The sequence below is a fragment of the Platalea leucorodia genome (genome assembly GCF_965183815.1).
Source record: "Platalea leucorodia genome assembly, chromosome: 3".
Taxonomy (NCBI): domain Eukaryota; kingdom Metazoa; phylum Chordata; class Aves; order Pelecaniformes; family Threskiornithidae; genus Platalea; species Platalea leucorodia.
The window spans coordinates 65,612,848-65,636,667 of record NC_138825.1 but is presented as its reverse complement, the minus strand read 5'-3'; the positions used below and the strand labels follow the sequence as shown (position 1 = coordinate 65,636,667).

The 23,820-nt window shown below is 38.1% G+C and overlaps 1 protein-coding gene across 10 annotated transcripts in view; it reads left to right on the top strand.

Moving 5' to 3' along the window:
• Window positions 1–23,820, top strand: part of EYA4 (EYA transcriptional coactivator and phosphatase 4) — a gene marked incomplete at both ends in the record, with an annotated part of 135,866 nt that overhangs the window by 43,806 nt on the left and 68,240 nt on the right. For all 10 annotated transcript variants that reach the window (XM_082306241.1, XM_082306232.1, XM_082306239.1 and 7 more), the window contains one exon: window positions 18,970–19,019. In XM_082306241.1, coding sequence (XP_082162367.1) covers window positions 18,970–19,019 — 50 coding nt within the window. The remainder of the gene's footprint in view (window positions 1–18,969; window positions 19,020–23,820) is intronic.

The following is a 23,820-nucleotide window of genomic DNA, read 5'->3' as shown; positions in this document are numbered from 1 at the left end:
GACTCTCTGCAGTTCATTGAGCAGCATCTAAGGATTTGAGCCTTAGAGCTCACTGTTCATGTATGTCCTGGGGCTCTCAGTCTTCCCTTGGCAGCATTTTCCTTTGTTTCCCTTTTTTTGGTGGTGAAAAAACCAATTGCTTGCAAGCAATCTTGAATTAGCAACCTTCCACATCTGACGTATTAGTTGTTTCGGCAGTTAAGAATGAGGTTATGCCCAATGCTAATGTCAAAAACAACATCTGAAAGCTGATTATGCTCTCCCCAGTGCTTTATATATGCTCCAGTGGGTTTTCATTGTCAATGAGGTGGGTCTTTATTATGCCACATAATGCTGTAAAATGAGGATTACTTGGATTTCAGTGCATGAGATAATAGCAGCTGACAGGCACCTGTTTAAGGAAGTATATTGTATTCCTAAGCACAAGTATTTTGTAAAAATTAAGTGAGTTTTCATATGAAACAACTTTTGTACTTAAACTTCATAAATAGGTTTAAGTACAAAAAAAGGCATCAGGGAATCTGGATGGATGTATTTATTAGTGGCCCTTACAGTCCTGACAGACCATTCTAATAATAAAGTGTGGGACCTGTCAAATGATGGCACAAATATTCTAATCTGAACTGACATGGCTTTCTAGCCCAGTTCATCAATCATGTTTTATTAGCTTTAGCAGAGCCAAGCTGCTATCTGTCATTTCGATGCTGTAGTGGTGACAAAAACTGGTGCCGAAAATGTGCTGCAGGTGTAACTTTCACTCAAAGAGCGTTTCTGAGCAGCAGTCAAGTTTGTGTTTGCATGGGGAGAGAGTGCCATCTTCAGTTTCACGTCTCCATGTGAAACGAGTCTGAACTTTTCTAGTGCTGCCTGATGGCCGAGTGAGGAAAAAAGTATCAGCAGAAATTTAGAAACGGTTCTCAATTCTTATTTTAATGAGACTTTGGACTTGGGAACAAAACTGCTAATCACCATGTTCTTGTTCCCGTTTTAAGATATAATTGATTTAGATATGTCTGTTGTGATCAGTAGTTTCCAGTAGAGTAAAGAAAAGTGAAGTTGGACATTGTCCTTTTGGTTTGCAATGCTGTATGAAGAAAATAACAATGGCCAGTTGGATCGCAAACCCCTTGTAACCAGTAGCACATTGTATGCATAAAAACTGAGAGCTAGGAGTCTGTACGCTGCTGCCTATTTACTGTGTTTTGTAAGAGCCATCAATTCCATGTATTCTTTCAGCCCAGAACTGACTTGGTGTTTGCATTGGGGTCCTAGCGCTTGACCCTGGTTTTTCTTGGCTCTGTGTCATTTTGCAGCAGAGCTTGAGGACTTTCCTCATCTCTTGTTTCCAGCATGTTAACATATTCAAGTAAATATTATCTGGTATGGGCACATACACATACTCCTCCTTTGGGGGAGTATTTGTGGAAGTTTTAAAGTCTAGATCAAACAATGGCATCCATCTTCCTTTCTCCTGAATTTTTTTTATTCACAAGATGAATGTTGCTGGCAAAATTCTTTTTTTGATCTTTAAAAAGACCTTGTCAATATTCACAGGCAAGGTTTGCACCCATAAAAATCCGTATTACTTGCAGAATATATGCCCAGGTACGTCTTTTCTGTATATTTTAACACTTAATAGGACTTTGCACAATAAGGAGCAGATGTGTCATAGCGACAGCAGGCGAGCAGGGACCAGGAAGGTGGTTTCATTAAAAGAGCCTTGGGATAAATGCAGCGCATTAGATACCCACTGAAAGACAGGAGCTGTTGATGGGGTGACCTCTGAATGCAAGTCATCTTACTATAAACAGAAGGGTGTGGAAAGCCATTGGACAGAGCCAAGCTTGTTTACTATCCCGATCTCCCCCTTAGTTAACTTAAGTAACCAGACTGTGCGAGGCTGGGTGTGACAGTTCAAGGAAGAACAAAGTGTCTTCAGTATTTCTGAGTTTAAAAAATCCTAGCTGACCAGTGCAAAAGTTCTTTGGTCCTGATAATCTGTCGGCACACCTTAGCTGCTGTACAGTGGAAGTTAATTAACGCTAAACATAACAGATACTTTTTTTTTTTTTTTTTTGTCCTGGAAACTGACTTTGCGCATTTGGGGAATTCATTTCTGTTCTTCAGAGACAACTGAGGTAAGGTTATGATGGATTTTTATTTGAGGTATTGATGCAAATGTCGTTTAGTGATAAAATGGGAAATAATTAATGGGTATTAATTGCACAGTCAGATTCTATTCTGAAAGGGCGATTTTGTTTTCATTTCTGTAGTAGCAGGTTCAAACTTCTTTTTGGAACAACGCGTTTGTTCATAGTGGCCCTAGAGTACAGGAGTTTAGGTAGGTCATAGGACTGAATCCGTCATGTTCTTTCAGGAGCAGCTTTTTCTTGAGGCAGGAGGTTACTTGTTAAGTGCTGTAGGAAATAAAATGTGTCATTCTATAATCTGCTGTGAATGTCATATTTTGTCGAATCTGTGAGCAGTTCATTGCTGTGTTATTCAATACATTATTGTAAGAGACACTTAAAGGCCAGTATGCTGAGACAGGTGTCTAGACATAAATTGAGTTCAAATTAATTAGCCCTAAACTCCAAAAACTGTGGATACAAATAAAGTGAATTTAATTTACTAATACTTCATTCAAGTCCATTTAGTCCATTTCTAAGTTGACTAGACGTTAGTTTGGAACAAATAACGATAAAAGTGCAATTACGCTAAAGCATCAGTCCTACCACCTCAAAGGTCGCTTTAACTTTCTCTGTAATGTTTTCTGTCAGTTGTTGCTAAGAGTTTGTATTTGAGTCTTACTTCATTGGGAATTTGTTTCAAACAGTTGAATGCATTTTGCAATTGCACAGACCATTTTTTGAGAAGAAATTCTGGTTAAAGCCTTACTTCTTCAGCGAGTCCGTGCGCGTGTGCTGCTATTGTATTCAGGTGCTTTTCCTTACCGTGGGGTCCGTGTAGCAGGCGAGCGCAGCAGTGCCGCTGCCGTGCTGCATTCAGAGGGCCACGACAGGAGCTGGCATAATGATTACTGCTTCTTAAATGTCCGTTTCATTCAGGGAAACGCGGGAGGGGTTTACTCTGGCAGTGCTGTTTTATTATCCTAGTGCAGCAAGCGAAGTCCCAGGGAAGAAAGAGCAACCCAGTTTGGTCCAGCTGTAAACAGCCACTTACTGCTATAGGGAACTGTAATGTGTAGGGAACCTGTTTGGAGGCAAGGTATGATAAATTATTACAGCAAATAAGTTCTTCGATTTTGTGTCTGGGGTCTGGTGAGCAGCAAGCAGCAGGATCCAGTTACATGTTTCTTTTCTTGGACTATTCACTGTTTTCTGAAATGGGTTTCAGCTAAATAGCTTTTAACTGTCTCACTACCTTTTGTGCCATTATAGTTCTTTATCTTCTAAAGTAAATCAAATGTAAGTTTGAAAAAGGTATGTAAAGCAAGTAATATTTTAAATTCCTGAATTAAAAATACACTTCTTGCCAAAGCATTTTTGCAAGATAATCTTAGATTTCTTAAAGTGCTTAGTATAGCTTGTTAAATGGTACAGTGAATCATGTAGCATCAACCTTGTATGAATGTGGATGATATCGAGCAAAAGAACTTGAATTTGGCTTTGGGGAAATATCTGTATGTGTGATCATGCAAGTATGTATATGCCTGTTAGAGTGTGCACGCAGGGAAGCTAATTCATCTGTTCCAGAAATTACAAGTCAAGGTTATTTTCTAAACTTAAACAGGTTGTAGTTTGATAAAATATCTAGCTATACTGTAAAATAGAGGAAGCAAGTGAAAAACCACACTGCATACTATGTCTCATTTGCATGCTTACCTATCTTTTTAATCTTTTGTTTTCTGTTGTTTTCTTTTCAAGCTCTTCAAGAAGCCACACTTAAATGTTATTGAAGTTACATCTATTTTGGGAGAATATAGGAAATAAGTAGCACTTTATCCAGTTTTAAACTTTGAATGGTAAAATGTATTTAGTAAATGCTATTTACAAGGGATTAAAATTTTAACATGATATATAATTTCAGTATTTTTAAATAAAAGGAGAGCATTTCTGTATAAAAGGTGTGTGAGCAGTTTGTAGAATTTAATGCTCTAGTTAATATGCTACTTATTTACTTTTATATTTTATTTCATGAACTCTATTTTCAACTATACTGCTGAAAAAAAAAAAAACCAAACCATTTCTGTAATAGCTTAACAGGAAATATAATATCTATGTGGTTTATTTCTCTACTGTATGCAATATTTAATCATTGCTCTGTATTAATACCTGATTAAAGTGTTCAATTATAAGTAAAGATCTGCAGAAAATGTGAAGATATTTTTAAGAGCTAATTTTAAAAGGAATCCCATTTTAGCCCCACAAGGATGCAGTTAAAAATATATATTGAAGAACCTGGATTGATTTAAAAAGCATAATTATTTTATTGTTCACATTGGATTGAATAGAAAGTGGTGGGCAGTATCCCGGAATAGTAGAGTTTACGTATTATTTTAGCTAGAGTTAATTGAAGATTTGCTTCCTAAATACTGAAGCAGAGTTCTCTGTGTGTTCTCATAGTGAATCTGTAATTGTTCTTCAAAATTCATTTCAGGAATATTTAAGGTCATTAACTGAGCTTTACAAGTATATAACTGTGGTGATCATCTGGTATAACTGATAACAAAACCTTTGGAGGGTAAAATAATCTGAAGTGATTTCATATAAACAGAGACTCTGTATGTATTATATCTATTTATTTGCACACATGCACAAAACCATATCCTTGTGTGTTTGCATGCATGTTTGAACAGTTCTTTTTGTCAAGGTTTTTTTTTTCTGGATAAAATGAATTATCTCATTATTAGATTTTTGCTGTACTTTTGTAGTGCTATTCCAGGTGAGCTCTGCATTCAATTAGAGTCACAGCTAAGAACCAAATGTACATGTTGCTCTGAACATTCAAAATGTTAGCTCCACTGAAGGACAGTTTAACTTGATTGATACTTGGATTTTAAAGCAAATAAGGACTAATTTTTGCCTGTGGCAAAAAATCTTTGAAGTTTCATGCCTGTGCCGAGGCTGGATTAGTTAAGCGGTAGGACTGGGGCTGGGACTGTGACCCTGTTGTGCTTGGCAGGTTGTGATAAATGGGGGAATCTTTCTTAACCTCGTGGCCAAAACATTCCAGGATCAGGTTGGGGAGACAGGAGAGAAGGGGGGGGGGGGGGGGGGGGGGGTCGAAAGATGCAGGAGACTTGGCACGTTAAAGCCGGAGACAAAGGACACTTGCTTGTTTGTCTGAAACAGGGGCGAACGTGCAGACTCTTGTGGGAGAGAGTACTGCAGATGCATTGCAATATACTTTATTGTTATTTCTGACCGTTGACCTTGGTAGATGAAAATCATCCTTCACTGTGAAGCTGTCTCTTTTTATTTTTGTTTTGAATGCTTTCAGAGTTTAAAGAATCTTGGTTGTTGTATTTTCCTAAACTGAAGAATTTTTTTATTTAATGCCTGAGATATGTGTGTAAAACCATCCAAAATATATTGGAAGAACTCCTTATTCCAAGTAATTGCCTGTTGGTTAAAGAATTTACTGGAGGACTGCGAATATAAACAAAATGGTATGAATTAAAAAAAAACAACAACAGTTAATTAATTGCTTCTATAAAGCTAGCTCAACTATTTTGTTTATAGAATATTTTAAAAAGTAACCCGTACTTTTAAATATTTTGAAATTATATATTTTAATATAGCAGTATTAATAAAAAATCTGAAAAATTATTTGGGTATTTTAAAGTCGTACACTGGGATAAACCAGTCAGATTTTCAAACCTGAAAAAAGAGGCAAAATTGGCTTATATGTGAGCTGAAATATGATCTATCAAGAGATTCTTTCTTGTGGCATTTTAAGAGCTATACTGCTCTGATGTTGTCCCCGTTGACTAATAATGAAAAATATATTATTAGGTGATGGTTTGAGATTTATTTACATAGTTTATACTGTAAATACAGCTATTCTGGCTAGTGTTAAGAACTATAGCATAAAGCAAATGAAAAAAAGAATGGTAAATATTTGTAATGTGCTTTCTAATTATGTCTGTTGTTGTTACTAGTATACAAACAAACATATGTTGTATCCCTGTGTGTAGATAAAATTAATCTTTTCTCCTTTAATTTCCCTGAATGACATTTTAACTCTATGATATTAATAGGATTTTTAATGAATGTTGTGTTGTAAATGTTCGTGGAGTTTCCCTGTTCATTAAGATTTGAATAATAAAATGTAAATCATATATATATATATAAAGTAGTCTCGCTAAAGAGGATTTTGCTTCTGTGCTGCTTACTAGCATATAGTAACTATGTGTACATTACATGTGTTATATTTTCCTATGCATTTACTAGAAAGTATTTAATCTGTAGTTTGCCTCTGACAAATTATTATTCTTTTTTTTCTACCCTTTAAAAAAAAAGGCTTATTTCTTAGCAGCATTTTCTTCACTTTTATTGAAGTGTTCTAGAGGCACTGAAAACTAAACTAACCAGAAATGAAATAAATTTGGTTGCATGACAATACAACTGCATGTGAATAGGTCTTCAGATTATATCCACTTGTTTTTGAGATTTTATACTGCAACATTGTGTGTCATTTTATCTTTCCTCTAACAAATTATTTTTTCACGAGTTAGACAACATATGGGCCATAAAGAACTGATTATTTTGTTTTGACCAGCAAGTAGTTTGAGCTACAAAGAATTTTTTGCATCCTTACTCTAATAGAAGTAGGTTGCCAAAGTTTTTGGTTATCTGATGTAGTTTATTAATGTTACAACAGCTGCTAGAAATTATTACTACAATGCTAAACAAATTAGCTTCAGTAACGAGGAAGAACAGAAATGTATGAAACTGAAGAAAAAGGACAGCTGTTCACTGTAAATGTACAGGCGATTTACTTGGTAATTTTCAAGGTGGAATGTGATGTGCAATTGCTTATTACCTTCTCCTTCTACTTCCACTTTTTCCCCAGTTTTGAACACACTTGTGTTTTTAATTTGTAATGTAGTCATTTGTATACATTTTAAGTAGGTGGTTTTAGTTGGAATAGCCGCAGTGCATTGTAAAAAAAATACTAGTGTTGTACAATTAGCTGATGACTTGAGCTTGGGCTATTTTCATAGACCAAATTATTTGTTCATGTTCAGATTCACAGATTTTGTCTGTCGAAAAGTCAGATATTTATGGCTGAATATCTTGACGTACTACCAGGAGAAAAACTACCAAGGAATGGCAGAACAGGGTTTTTTGTTGTGTTTTGCCTTTTTTTAAATTTTATTTTATTTTAATACTGTTTTAACATGGTCTCCATCTAATTCCCATCTTCCACAATGCCTACAGTACTCTGCCAGCTGATAATGAGTAGGCAGGTGCTGAGCTAAAATCATGTTCATATTACCTGCTCATATTACCTTTTTCATCCTCCCTACAACCTGTCTTCTTGCTCCGTCCACCTGTTGCTTTCTGGCATTAATTGAGCTCCCCATCCTACAAAAGCATATTCACATACTTACCTTCTTTATTCTGAATCATTTCATTGAAGATAATGGGCCTAAGCACCATGCTCCTGTTTAGACTTAAGCTTAAATCTTTGCAGGCTTGTCCCAAGCGTGACAACTCTTAAGCTCAGGGAATGCCTTTTGCTAAAGGACTGAGTACAACATAGCCTCAGTTAACCACTGCTGTTACCCTCATTGCCATTGGAGCGGGGTGAAGGCACCAGTGGAAGCCCCTGCAAGCCTAGGTGGGACTGGGTCATTTTCTGCAGTTATTGCAGTTAGTTATGAACAGCCGGTTTGCATTCCCAGATCTCAGTACATGTACTCAACACGGAGGTACTCCTGCCTTTCAGGGTTGTGAAGGAGAGCAGTGAACAACTGCTTATAATCAACAACTGTTGATTGTTTTAGTTAGAAAGGGCAAAATTGTCCCGACAACATTTAGAGCAGGAATTTTCCTTTTTTCTGTCAAACACGCTGGAGTTCAACCAGAGCTGAAGAAGCCGACGGTCTGGAGTGATCTTTGCCTGCACCTACAGTCAAGCCTCCCCTTCCTGAGCACGATCACAGCAAAACTACCCAATGGCCAGTTGCAAGATCATTTAATTGAAGTTGGCATTTTAGAGCATATACAGTCTGAATTCAGGTCAGGATGTGGAACTGAATTGCTTTAATAAAGAAGTCAGATTATCTTTTTTGATCTGTGAGTAATGGTCACTTACATTTTCTTGTCCTTTTGGTACTATGTGTCACATACGACACTGTCCACTGAATACAGTTGTCTCTCCTGAGAGATGCAGACGGATCCAGAAGACACAGAAGTAAGTTGAGTCCTTCTTAACAGATACGTGCTAAAAATTGTGATGAAAAGCTTAAGTACAGTGGTAGTTTTTCTCTTTTTCTGAAGGACATCTACAAGGATCAGCTTTTCTTCTGATTCTGTATGACATGCATGTGCTGGACTGGTCACACAGCATGGATTGTGCTGTGAGACACTGCAGGTAATACGTTGATCTCCTACCATTATATCTGGCTCATATAGCTATAGCTATATATGCTTGGGATAAGACCAACAGTGAAGAAAAGTTGGCCGAAAGTGTATCTGAGCAAGAGCAAAAGTGGTACTGGTGAATGAATGGCTACACTTGGAAGAGCTTGTGTTTACCATAGCTTGTGTCTTGAATAGTTCAAGTCTCAACCTAGGAACTTTCTTTGGATCACCGATAATCTAAGTTGTCGTGTAGCTGAATCCACATACAGTGCTTTTAATGTACCCAAACTATTCCATCCCATTCTATCAGACCATGACATGATTCAGGTATTCATTCATTATTAAATGGGCTGGACTATTACGAAGACTTTGGTGCTTGAAAACTAATTACTACAAAGCTCGCATCAAGTCAGGGTATTGTGAACACATTAGATCTGTCTTTTTTTTCCACTAAATGACGTTTCCTGAACTTTTTGAATATAGTTCAAAACCACAATCCTTGTTTTTAAAGTCCCTTTAGCTCTGGGATGAAGAATGCAGCTGATGAGTACGCTCTCCAAGACTGAGAGGATGGTGAAGCTGGTGGTGGTGTAGACATTTCTTCCTCAAGGCTGACCCAGCACCTGGGAGTGAACTCTCAGTGGAGCTAAGAAACTGGAGATTGTTGACCAAGAGTAAGGCACATTTTTGGGGGCTGATCTCCTTTAGCCTTAGCACATAGCAATACTTATATTAAAAATATGGAAGACAAACAAAAGAGTACAGGGAGAGAAAAGGGACTTCTCTGCTAAAATGGAATATTTACATATATGTGTTTCATCATCTGTGGTGGGGATGAGTATTTGACGGATGTGTGATCATGTTGTTTACCGCACTTGGATATCGGTATGCTCCTAGGTAGAAACCAGGATAGTGAAGAGCAGAAAGGAGGAGATGATCGACAAGGCCATTTGTTTAAATTTCCTCTAAGTGAGGGATGGAAAAGCTGTGACAAATGTTCTTTGATCTTAAAGGGAAAGACAGATTATTTTCTGGTGAGGCAAAAGACTCAGGAGAGAAGTTGGCCTTTTTACTGGGGAGGTCAATATGTAAGCTCTTGGGTGAGCTAAGGGAAAGCTAGGTCCCAGTGAGGCACCAGCATCTTCAGAACAGAGGGGCGCCTTGTGGCAGAGATACTTGACTTGTGGTAGAGAAATCAGCATCAGCAGTAGAAATACACTGTACTGTTGCTCATACAAGATGGTTTCCACATGAAAAGAAAACAGCATGTTTTATTATGCTTTATGGCACAGTACTATATGCCTTTAACAAAATAGCTTGAAGTATTTGCATGATGTATTTGCAACATGGCCAAGTTAACACAGCCATAGGAACATTAACTTTTGAACTTCCTGACTTGTCATTGCTTTAAATTTCAGCTTCAAAGTTTACTTTTTTTTCTTTGCGTTTGTTGGCCCTGGTTAGTTTTGAAAAGCAGGAGGAAAGAAAATAAGTTCAGGTTTTCTGAGGGGGCACTGAATCTTATGCATATAATGGAAGATGACTTGCTATTCCTTTGAATATTCAATGATAACTCCAAAACAGTTTTGATACACCTAGTTTGCTTATGATATTTCTGTGGAGCTGGGGAATCACAAGATTAAATCTAGAAAGCATTGCACAGCGTGGCTTTTTTCCTGCATCTCAGTATGTTTTTCCCCTGAAAAGAGATCAATGGTATCTGTGAATGCTGAGATTTAAAAAGCAAACACTTAAAACTAATAAAAATGGTATGATCACAACAAATCTGGGGGAGATCATGGGACCATAAATGGAGTAAAAAGAGGAAGCATTTTTCCATGTCTAGATTAAGAACAGTATCTTCTAGCTGATTTCCAATTTGGAGATACCAGGGAGGCACCAAGGGTATACTTGCAGATTCAGCTGCAATGACACATACTGCTGCTGATTTGAAAAGGCAAAAAAAGGCCACAGGTTTGTCTTTAGTGTTTTTTTTACGGGGGGGCGGGGGGGGGGGAGAGGGAGTGAAAGGGAAAAAAAGACCATATGAAAGAGGAAAAAAGAGAACGAGATCTTTCCAGTGCTAGTGCTTTAGCATTGCTTCCTGAATCTGACTTGGACAATAAATGAGCTGCTCCCATCTCCAGACTGTTGGAGCTTCCTTGACTTTGCAGCTGCTGAATGGGGAGCTAGCTCCTTTTATTTCTTATTTTCTTTCTGGGAAGGGAGCCAGCCTGATGGCCCGTCCTCCCAGCAGGGCAGGGGAAAGTGTTCTGTGAGCTCTGAGCTATTAGGTAACGCAGGCTGAAACAAAAAGTGTTATTGTGGTGTGGCATTTGCCCTGCCTGCCCCACCAGTTAAGGGAAGGCATATTTCCTTCTTTCATCTAACACAAACAAACAAAAAGAAAAAAAGAATGCCATTTTTTCCCACAATGCATATATAAATGCATTTCAAAATGTAGAAGACAGTACTTCACAGGTTGCAATTGCTTAAATTATGACTTGACCATCACACCCTCTGATATTTTTTAAAGTGCACTTGTGCCAAAGGCAATTTAAAATGTGTTTTAAAAATGTTTGCAGGTATAAAAGACTTGAAAGGAGCTTAGAGCTCTGAACTGAGTGAACCCATTAATCAAGTTGCAAAAACAAACATGTAGGAAATCCTTCCACTAGTAAGAAAGTACCAAGGAAGGAAAGTTTTGACCCCAAAGATAGCCTGTGAATGAGAAAATTGAGGAGTTAAGGTTGTCTCAGGTTTTATCAATTTATGCTATAAATATACCTTAATGAGACCTCCTTCTGAGAAACTTTTCAATGGAAACACAGTTTTATATTGGATAAATCTCTCTGATGTAAGTAGCACAAAGGCTTGTGTCAAGGCTAAGACTCTGCAGTGTTCCTGAAAGAAACAATCATTATGGTTTCCTTGTAAGTATGAAAAAGACATTTACCTGGATTGATTAAATCCCTGTTTACTTTATTTTCTACGTACTGTGCACACCAGCAAGGCTCTAGTGTGTCGCTACTCATCATCCCAGGCTGGTGAAATAAGACCTAGGGGAAATGCAGCGCCGCTTTGCAGCCTCTTGGCCTGTCTGTAGGTTGGTTCCTGTCGAAGTTTCATCCACGCTGTTCTCTGCAGAGGTTTATACAGAAAATCTAAAATGTTGTGGCAGTGATGAAGAGTGTAATCTCAAAAAGTGGAAGCATTTAGCAAATTAGTGTATGCTTTGTAAGTGATAGCTCCTTCTTAAAATGATTAGTCAATGACTGGTTCAAAGAAGCTGAGGCTCTAAAGAATGAAACTTTAGCAGAAGTCATCTCTCTTCCTTGTAGTCAGCGTTGCTGACAAAAAGTGTTGCAAAACACCATATAGTGTTGCGGACCAGAGTTACTACTGTATTAGTCTGGAGAGGGGGGGCGAGACAGGAGGGTAACAATGATACATTTCATCATGAACATATCTGTCTTAGGAAAGGTTTGCATGGAAAATAGAAAGAAGCGATGCTGGAACAGCAATGGCTTCCCCTGTTCCCATCCCTTCCTCTCAGCCCTGCGCTGTGCTACGCGTTTGAAGCTCCCACGCAATATCCACAGCGTTCTTATTCCTCCCACCTCTTAAAGACGTGGAAACATATCTGATATCTTTAAATATGCAGTCTCGTCTACTGTGCTACATAAAATACAAACATCAGCTTCAGCAGTCTGCTTCCATACTCAAACATTTTAAGTAATTTGCACTTTACTTTCATTTAAAAAAAAAAAAAGTTCAGCATAATAGAAACTCAATCTGTTTTGATTAGAGTTGTCAATTTTAGTTGATGGCATAACAATTTCATTACTAAGAAAATGGAAGAGAATACTGAATAGCTAAACCGAGTTTAGGAGATGAGCTAAAAACTTGTTTTCACTTTAATTTTTTAAAAAATATTACTTTAATTGTGAATTAAATTCACTCTAGTGAATTCCTGTTGATTTTTCCTTGAAATTAAGTTGATTCCTATAGCACGGTTTTCCTCATTATTCCATTGCAATTAGAACTACTTTCAGATCTGCTGAGATATGATAAATCTACTTCAGGATGCGATTCAGTTAAAATACAGCTATGTACAGTGCCTGCACTGTGAAAAATTGGGGAAAGCAATTTTCTGTTGCTTCGAGGTCTTTCACTCAACAGTAGCATCAGTGTTTGGGTTTTCAACTAAGCCAGAAACCTAATTAAAACTTGATGGTGAGTAACTATATAGTATTACATTTTTTATATACATTTTCATTTAATTTCATATTACATTTTCATACAAACTGTTTATTTATATTATATAAGTTTATTATTATTAGGCTTAAGTAACTGAAACCCTTATGAGACCTATGGAAGTGTAGCATAACAGTGATTTACTGTGAAAAACTCAGCTGAGAATTTGGGATTATTCAGAATTCTTCTCAGATCTTTCTCTAGGCGTCTTCAGCATTTCTGTTCGTTTTTGCAGAAGCTTCACTGAGATTTTGTCTTCACAACACATACATAGCTATAGTATTATTTGAATTTAGCCATGAAAAAACTGCTTTATTCTCAATAATATTTGTATATTTTTTTTAAATCGGTTTGAAAGCATATACATTTTCAGAATGGCTACAATTAGTTACTAAATCCCAGCACTTGTACCTTTAAGCTAGCTCGTGCCCTGTTTTTGTAGGTCAAGATAATGTCATTATTTGTTTCATGGTAGCAATGAAGGGTGTCATGGAGCAAAAGAAATCTTTGTTATGCTAGGCATTGTACAGACAGTCTCTGTGCTAAGGATTTTGTTGTCAAGATGGTTATAAAACTATATGTAAAGTGAGCATCTAAAGTGTCAAAGTGAGCATCTAAAAATATTTGAAGGAGAAGCTGCTTTTCTTTATTATTCAATCTCATAGCAGTGTCACAGATATCCTGAGCCATATTCTTCTTATACATTTCCATCAAACTGTTCCCCTGAATGCCCCATCCTCTCCTGGGGCCATTCCACAGACATGGTCCCTTTCCCTGGACCATGAGTAGGAGCTGGTGGGCTTTCACCAGGGTAATTTGCTGTAGGGAAGCATCCAGGCAGTAGAAGTGCACTTGCTGTGCCCACACTCCAGACCAATCAGAAGCGGCATTAGCACAGGCTGAGCAAGCACATAGATGCACTTTGAGATGCTTTTGGGTCTGCAAAGAGTACTTCTCCCTCTTCATTCTTGTCTCCTTGATGTTAGAGCTTCCATAGCTCCACCATGCAGAGCTGCTTCCTCCAGACCCGAAGCACTGCAAGCACTACTGAACCCAGTTGCACGCCTACCAATTTGGGAGGGATGCTCAAGGCCATATTTGATGCAGTAGATGAGGGAGCTCAGCAGATTCATTGCCAGAATAATTTACTGCTGATGTTGCAAGATTTTTCAGCTGTGCTTATTGTAAGTGTTAGAAGGGATTTCTCACCTGTGTTGCATTATGAGTTTAATACCGTGAGTGTGTGTGTGAGAACACTTCATAGAGCAGGACCAGTTCATGGTTTAACATCTAGTATAATGAGGTCCAATAAAATCATGTTAAAAGGATGTTAATGTTGCAAAGGAAAGCATCAGAAGCAAGGAAATGCCAGAATTAATATGGCCTGTGGAAATCCAGTCTCTCATGCATTATGGTGCAGCTCTTATTACATGACATACAAGGCTTTCCAGGGGATGTCTCCTTTTTTCAGTGAATTTGTACTTAGATTTTTATTTTTATGTTCCTTAGTCTATATTTGTTAAACATGAAGCATCCAAAGTCCATACTTAATATAAAATCATTTGTCGTGTAACTATTTCTCATATACATTAAATTAAGAACTTTAGTTTTTAATAAATGCATCTCTTTTTCACATTGCCCTCATAGTATTAGACACTTAAAACAGTGTTCATATTTGAAATAAGCTGAACCAGGGCAGAGGTGAAGGCTGAAATTGCATAAAATATTGACTGTTTTTTCCCTAATTTGAGCCATATTAGACCTTCATTTTTCTGGATAAACATAACATTTGTACACCATCTTGTAAGTTCAAAGTATAGTTTCCCAGCTTGGATCATTCATTAGGTCTGCAGTGCAGCTGGTGTGGCAGAACTAGCCTGTTACTCTGGACAGACTGGTCACTAAAGACTTTACTAGTGAGTTTCACAGATATTTGATGAATGTTCAGGCTTGTATTTATGGTGTTAGTCCCAAATCTAATTAGAGGAAAGGAGAGCAAACTGTGCTGTGCTGTCCCGTCCCATCCAGCCCCAGTACTCTTCCACTGTCCACCCCCAGCCCCTACGTCTGCCACATTTTTTTCACCTGGCTTCTTCCCTCTTTTTTGGCTTTTGCCCCCTGTAGATCCTGTTCTTCTTTTGTCCCCCAGTTTCCATTCCCTCTCCTTGTTCCCGTTTTTCCTCTGTTCCTCCCTGAATTTGAGTCTAAAGGGTTTTTCTGTTTCAGGGTATTGCCTGGGTACCTGCTCGGTGGGAGATGGGACTGACAGAGCAAAGAGGGACAGTTTTGCTAATGGCAGTCCCTTTCCTGATGTCACGGGGGCTCCTGGCACTCAGGAGGAGTAATCCTAAGTCTTACTCAGCGCCAGCATCTTTCAGATGGAGAGTATTCAATGCAGATAGGGTCTTCAAAAATTCAGGAGCCAGACTACAACATGAGTCCACTGATGGTGTGAAAACAGGGCTTTTAGGAGCTTATAAACTGAAACAAATTTAGGCACCATTTCACATAGATGATGATTCCTGGGTGCTGGTACACCTTGGACTCCCCCTGCTTCCAGTTTTGGAATTCTGCCTCCAAACTTGAAGGCACCGAAGCCGCTCAGCAGCACAGTGGCGTGACTTTTAAAATATGAACACAACAGCATGTTTTCTCAAAAATTTGGATTTAAGGATTTTTAGCTGAAACATTTCAAACATTTCGTAGTAGGCAACCAGGGTAAGAGATTTAAGCACATCTTGGCAAAATTAAAAAACAACTGAAACTGGTATCTTACCACTCTTGTGAATGATTCTCAACATGCATATAACTAAAATGGTGGGAAAACCTGTGTAAACAGAGAGAGGAAAAAAAGGAAAACAGAGAAGGAGTAAAGAAAAAGGTTCTTTTTATAGCATTTAACACATGAGAATGTAAATAAATGTGGTGTTAGTGGAAGTTAATTATTTTGAAAACAGTCAGCAAGGCAGATTAAGAGCAAAAACAGTGCAGCTGAAGACAAAGGAAACCATATTTAGTCTTTGATCAAAAGTTTTCACAGTTATTTGCTGTTCACCTTCAAGGGTGGCATAATTTCATGAATAACAAAACGTGTTTTGCTACTTGAGTAGCCCTAAAGAGAAATGGTGTTCATTCCATATGGCCACTTGAAAGAAAATCGCATGCCTGTTCCTCCTTTAAGAAATAACATTTTTATTTATTAAATCTTTTCTCTCAAAGAGGGACCCTAAAGATACACAATTAAGTTTACATTTAGTCTCACAGGAAAAGACAAGTGTTAACGTTCTTATGCTGTTGCACATTTCCTCAGAGAATGATCATAGACTAACTGCATCATCTATATACCAAGCTGAAAACCTGAAATATTCTTATTTTTAAAAATGCTTTCTTTTCATTGCAATACTCTTGAATACTCACTTCCCCCCCCCCCCCCCAGAAATTTGTTCCAGCTCACAGGAGGTGAGTCTTTTTGATACAATTGGTCAGTGGCTTTTCTGCTACTCCCTTTTAAGGTACACCAAAATTTGTCGTGCCTTTTTTTTTTGTATTCACCACACAGACCATAATCTTTCAGTCATTTCAATTACTTGGTAATGCTGGTCAAAGCAAGATGCAGTAGTAGTGTGAGCCGGGGTAGGAAAACTCATCTGTGAGTATCTCGCTATTGCTTAACTGAGAGAAGAAGCACTTGTCATCCTTGCCCAGGAAAATGAGAGCTCTTAATATATTGTGTATGTTACAAGTGCTCAGATAGCGTTAGTGTATGTTTGAATTACCTTTGGGCTTCTGTGGTAATTTCCCACCAAAGGACCTGCCATCACTTTGCAAAATCAGGGTGCTGGGATGTGCTGGGTGACTGTCAGACTCTCCAGCAACTGGCTGAAGTCACTGGTTGAACTTTCCTGACCTGGGGAGTGAGATCTGAGCCCCAGTGCAAATGTGACAGACAGTGCTACTGGTGGCAACCACGTGAACGGCAAAGGAATTGGAAAGGAGTGTATAAGTGCCAGTAAACTTAACAGCAAGGAGATAGCAAAAATAGCCTGGAAGTTAGTATATCCTAAAGGGACAAAGAAAAAGGAGATTTACTAGGATTTATTGAAATTAGATGCAGTTATATTTTAATTAATGTTAATTACATTATCTTAGTATATTTTATATTTTATAATTCTATTTTATAGTTCTAAATACATTATATTTTTAATTATTTAAAATTATATTTTATATGTAAAATGAAAAGATTCTTTTTTCTGGCCAAGTGCCTCTGTAACTTGGTTGAGACAATCTGCTTCTGAAAGTACACACTTCCTCTCAAGGAAGGGCTGTTTCATTTTCAGTGTCTTTGAAGGATTTTGAATTTATTTTTTGAACAGTTACCTGTGATGTTGACACTCGGTAGACTAATTTGAATGAATATTTCTCTTGTTTGTATATTAACGCACACTGCAGGTATTCTTCTTGGTACTCGATCATGTGCTTATATCTCCAGTATTTTACTGTATTTCAGACCTAACGTTACTTTAATAACAATGTACTGAACATAAAACTATAGCAATGATGTTTGCATCTCAATGTTTATGAGATAGTGCCTGTGAGTTTGGGGTTTACGTGAGCCTTCACTGTCTCTCATGCTGAGCTGCTGCACCATCGCACGTCTCCGTGGTACGCTGCGACTACCAAGTCCCTGGAGTAACACAGTAGGGACAGTGAAGAAACAATCCAAGAGGAGGAAAGTTAGTGGTGATGAAACTGAATAACTGGATAGGTTGAAAAAAGTTTTGTAGTAAAAATCAAGCAGAACATAATATTTAGAAGATCCTTTGTGTTTGCTACTTCTTTAGTGTTTCGGATAACACCTGTTACAATAATAAAGACAGTTTTAAGTTAATGTCATGGGGAAATTTTCATTATTGCTACTGAAAACTGATTTCTGTGAGTAACCATGTATGCAACCATATTGTTTTTTCAGTATCTAGAACGCAAATGAAGAATAAACATGACCATCTATAGAATCATGCTTGTACTCAGCCATCTACGAGTGATGTTGCATGGCATTCAGTTGAGGTATTTAGGGAAAATACTTAGCGTTAGCCTAATCCTTTTTCTGTTAGAGTTGGTGATTATTTTGCCAATGACTTCAATAGAATTGCGTCACAGTCACAATTTTTTTTCTCTGAAATGCTTTTAAAGTAGCAAAAAAGTATAGAAGAAACTCTTGATGCAGGGTATTCCAGAGAGCTGTAGTTGAACGCTTGCTGGTTGTAATGGGAATGTTCTTTGTATTGTGTCAGTCACATCAAGTGAGTCTGAGTGACTGTGATGTTTCTAGGTGGCTTTAAAAATGGAGTTTTGAAACCTCCCACGCAGCCCTGGATTCTGCATTAGCATACAAGTGAGCAAAATGGTTTTTTCTCTGCTGAAAGTACAAGAAATTTAGATTACCAGAAGGTACAATTAAATTTTTGCAGGAAATCCTGAAGATCCCAAGGAGATACCTAGTCTGCAAGAGAACAGTTTTCTGTTTTTATTTTAAAGTGATGGATTTTTTTTCTCCTTTAATTAGCTAACAGCAATGTATTGCAGAGATTAATATGGAAGTTGAAATACCTTTTATGTAGTTATATATTGCAAATATGTGTGGAAGTGGTGTACGTGTTCTTTGATGCATTAGGAAAATACAGTTAACATACAGTTAGCAGATTCACAAAATGAAAATTAACGTATGAGTTATTTAGCTAATGCTGCGCTTTGCCCCAGAATCTGGTGTTTATTATTGTGAGCTTTAGCAGGAAACAGAAGCAGTATCAATTGGGAAAACATTTCTTTACCGAGCTGAGAACAGTATGGCTTTCTCGTTTCAAAGTGGGGAACCTGGCTCTTTGGTTTCTTTGTTCCTAGTTAGACTACTCCCAAGCTATTTTAGCTGAACATTTTACATACTAATGGAGCCTGGGGAAGTGCAGTTGGCAGCTGTTCATGGGATAATAATGAAACACACTGTTTAGTACTGCATACTGCTGCTGTAAAATGCGGGAAGTATTTTATAGCGATCATGGTGAGCAGAGCTGGATCCACTTTAAGCGCTGTAAGTGCGTGAACTGTGAGCGAGGAAGTTGTGTTTCAAGTGAGGGTAACTGGCACTCATTTGTTTTTGCAGGTAAAGAAACCGTGTACAGAGTCAGATGGTTCAGAGCCGCAGAATCCCAGGTACGGTACCGGAGGGCAAATGCTGACTGACCGCAGCGCGGTGGCGGGGCATGAGGCGGAGCTGTGCTGCAGCTACCTAGCACCAGAGCGCGAGAGACCTGTTTTGCAAAGAATGAATGGTTGGATCAATTTTAATGGTTTTCACTCTGGAAGAGTTTTTTCCCTTTTCCCAGTTAAAGATGCAGGCTAACATCTATGTTGATGAGTTTAGATGGTGCCATAACACTGAATTGTCATCCTCAATTTAAAGAAAAAAAAATCCTATTAAACAGTGTAGGGAAATCTGTGTAAAAAAAAAGTCAGTTTCTTTGTTTATCCTTTTTCTGCATACCTGAGTCCTGAAGTTTACTGATAATATAGTTTATTTGGGAAAATCCACCTTTACCAAAACTTCTTTGTTTTCACTTGTACAAAACATGCCGCTGTGTTCCTAAGTTGGGAAGATGCCATACATTCTTTATAAAGAAACTTTTCCAATTAGTCTTTGCTAATTTCATGTACATGGAAAAATTGATTTAATTTCCATGTTTTGCACATATATGTACGTGTATGTATAATTTTGAGCAGGTGAGGTAGTAATTGTTTTAGATGTGCCATCAAGTGTGCATCTTCCTGTTGATTAGTAAGCTGTTGAGCAACAGTGGATGATTGATTTACTTCAAGTTTCGTGGCTTGAAGTGCTTTTGTCTTTGTCTTGCTTTTGTTTAGAAGACCTATTTCAGCTTCACAAAAACTCAGAAGCTTTAATGGGGAGGGGAGAGCCATGGAACAAACCTGACATCACGCTAATATTGTGATTAAAACTCAGAAAAGTGAAGTAATTCAAGGTTTGCCCCCAAATCCCGTCCTTAACTATATCTTTGTGCCGCTGTTGCAGCAGGATCCTCTGGGGGTCACGTGCAACATCCAAGGCCACTATAATACCTGTGGCTTCAGCTCTGCTGTGCACCATCTGAATTTCTTTAATGAGCTTTCCATGTCAGTTATTAGTACATCCTTTCATTTAAGAACTGTATGTATGTAAGGGAATACAAAATTCAATGTCCAAATATGCTTCCAGTGAAGTCAGTAGCATTTTGGATTAAAATTTATTATAAAGGTCAAGCTCTTTCCAGGTACTTTGATGGCATGGAGAATCCCAACTTAGCAAAACACTTGTGCATGTGTGTAGTTTTAAGTGTCTTGTTTGCCCAAATGAGACTTTTACATCTCAAGTCTTTAAAAATTACAAATTCCATAGTCTGATGTAGTTTCATCAGACTGTGATATTGCAACAAACCTGAGGACCCAGAATACAATGTACTGTCATTACCTCTGCACATCAGGAAATTTCTTACGAGCTGTAGAGAAATCCTTCATACCAAGTCTGAGGAATAGGATACTTTTTTTCTCCAAGTGCAAAAGGGAACTCATGTTACAAATAGTCGATCTGGAGGCTAAATCTGGTAGTTTCATTTTTTTAAGGTGCATTTTCGAACAAAAATGCTTTTCCTTTCGAGCTCCGTGGCCTCAGTTTGTGGATATATCAGATGCAGTTGGGATTAATGTTCCTGGCCTGAGCGTGTGCAATGCTGCGTACACAGCCCGAAGCGGGATTTTTTGGTCAGATCTCGATTCCCGATGCGACTTTGGTCTTGCAGGGGAGTCTCTGAGGGACTTTTGGCTGGAGCGGCGCTAGAGGGCACCGCGCCGCACATAAAACTTGAAAGCCTCGAGCAAGGTAATTCTTCTCTAAACAAGGCTTAAGTGAAAACATTGCACATAAAATGAAACATCAGCATAAAAATGAATGCTGGAGACACACAGCCTTACAGAATAGCTCCTGGCTTGGGACCTAAGGCCAATATCATTCATTTATTTAGCTAGCTTTATAGTCTGTTGGTTTTGGATTTGAAACTATTACAATAAATGCAGATGGCAAGTGTTTTTACAGTAGGGAAGTAATTAAATTGGGTGTGGGAACTTTGTCAGGAGAATTCTTGGAGTGACGTGTGTATCAGCAGATTCTTTGTCTTGCTTGGCCTTGGTTTGTCTTTTAGAAAGAAACATTCAAACTGCAGATGTGACTAGTAAATTTTTTTTAAGTGAATTTACTAACCTATGCAGCATATCAAAAAATGCTTTCCAGAAGTATCCAGCTATACATGCAGTAAAAATCGACCATTGCCAGCATTTATTTATAGAAAATGGTTGTGATCTTGACAGACAGGTAAACTGCACAGATGGAGAGGGAACTGTAGCTAAGAATGGAAGTCATGGTAGATGGATGAGTTGTAAACAGAAAAGGAAACACGCATGACTCTTCAGTATCTCTGTCACAAATTTTGATTCACAAACAACTTTGTCTTAGAAATTCTGTCAAAGTTTCTTGGGAGTTATTTTGCCAAATCCCTATGAACTGGTTGTGAATACTTCCTTTTATCCCCAAATGTTTAGATATTATACCTAAATGGTGGTATTATAGCTAATCGTGATATTGTGGCTGTATCGATATTATGGCATTCTTTCTTCATAATTTTGTAATAAAAATCAAATTCACCCTGCAAGTCTGGTTAGCCATCCAGTCATGCAAAATGCTTACAGCTTTCTGGAACCGCTGGCGTGCAAGACAGAGGCAGTAGATGGTTGGGACTTGCCAACCATTGTATTACAGGTCTGGACAAGACAGGAGTAACATGCATGGGTGACAACTCCAGCACGCTGGCCCTGTATCAAATTCACTAGCAAGTTTAGGAAGAGAAGTTCCTGTGTTCAGAGCCTATAAATATACATTGCTCTTAATTTTCTTATACGGTGGGTATACTTTAAAATGGTGCCAATCCCAAGGATGCTGAACAGCTCCTACATTAAATTTAATGTCATAGAAGGATCGCTGAAGTCTAGCGCAGTGCATGAAAATTAACTTTTTTGCAGCTATTAATGAGGTCCCTTTTTACATAGATAATCAAATCAGCCATTTTAATTCTCATAAGGGAGCATTTTGTTGCCTTAAAACTTGGAAGCTACACTTGTAAGCCTCATACCGCAAGACCTTGCTGCAGAAATGAGTTAAACACTGTAATATGTGTGATTTCTGAAGTCTGGTAAAATGATAAATACTGAGTCCCAGACTCGCGCTCACACTCAGCTAGAGCACATTTAGTTTGGCCGCACATCCCAGGGCAGCATCTTTCTCTGAGACAACAGACTGCTTGATGAACATGTCTGTGCTACCCCCAAATTCTCCTTCCCTTCCCACCAGGCCTGCCAGAGATTTCACTGTAAGACCAACGTTGCGTCAGGAATTGAGATCTGAGAACAAATATTGGGTTTTCTGGGCTATAACATGGAATAGGGAGGAGAGAAATGGGGAGAGGGAGAGGAAGTCCCTGTAAATGGAAATTTAGCAGGGTCTTCTGCTGCTTCCTCAAAGTTCACTGATTATAGGAAAAAAAAATGCTTTTTTACTCTCTGGAGAGGATAGGAGGCTGCCGAAGAATGAGGGGATTTTTCTGACAGCTGAGACACAGTTTCTTTTTTTCCTGGAAGGGTAAAAGAAAATGGCCATGTATTTAATATACTTTCCCTCTTTAAGCAATGATCTTTATATTGTGACGATTACATCTATGGAGAAAAAAAGAACTTGAAGATTTTAACAAGTAGCTTTGTAAGCTTGGGATGAAAGTTAGCTGAGAAATTAACTTGTGAAAATACATAGTGGTGTCAAAAAGACATTACTTGTGTATTCACAGGAGAGCAATGGATCTTTGTATTGGTAAGTTAAAGCTAAGCCCTGTGGAGTAAGAAGCCCTCCATTCTTGTTGCATAATTTTTACTACAAGCTTGTGGATCCAGTATCTCAAGCTATATTCATTCTTCCCGACTTGTCTTTGCTTTTATATACTTTTTTTTTTAATTTCTAAAAGCAAAAGAAAGGGAAAAGAAGCCACTCTTAAGCAAATTGTCCCTTTTAAAACTTTACCAGATGCTGTAAGAAGAGTATAACCAGAGGCATTATAACTATTGCATTAGTACCAGCTAGACAAAGTTTTTTCCTATGTATTACTGAACTACAAATTCACCAATGATGATCACTGGTAAATATTGAATCATGTGCACAGACAGAGTTGCCAGATAAACAGGCTGTCCGAAAAAGCACAGAGGGATTTTTTTTAGTGTTTAAGAAAGGTCTCCAATATTTCAATTTAATATGGGTTTCAGTGAGGCTCTTAGCATAGATTGCAGCTGTTCATCAGATGATTGCTGTTCTGTTCTTCCACAGCCACACTTCTTAAATATGCACCACATAGTAAGATTTAAAATATAGGAATTCCTGTTTCTGTTTCTTCATCTTAAAAGTCCCTCTTAAAACATTTGAATGAGAAATAGGCTTTCACATTTTCTCGCTGGTCTTATTTTGATACCTACTCATAGTTTTTCATTGGTCGGGATATAGAGTGCAGGTACACATCCAAAGCATTACCATCATTAATGCATTCGCAAGTAAATAGGTGGTATTGAATGCCAGTGAGAGCTATCACAGTTTTCACATTCAGTTCACTGGACCGAGATTTGTTTCCTCTGCAATTTGGGGGTACTGTTGTGAATACAATGTTTACTATGCTCACTGTACCTGAGCTACGCTAATATTACATGAGTGCATTACTGAACAGTGTTTCCATGGGCATCCGTATATTTAGCCAGACCTAACATTGTAACTCCTCAACTCAAATCCAAGCTTTACAGGCATCTGACAGATTCTGTGATGAAGCTGTCATGCCTTTCCCATAACTGCTTGAACACAGTTGATCCTCTCCATACC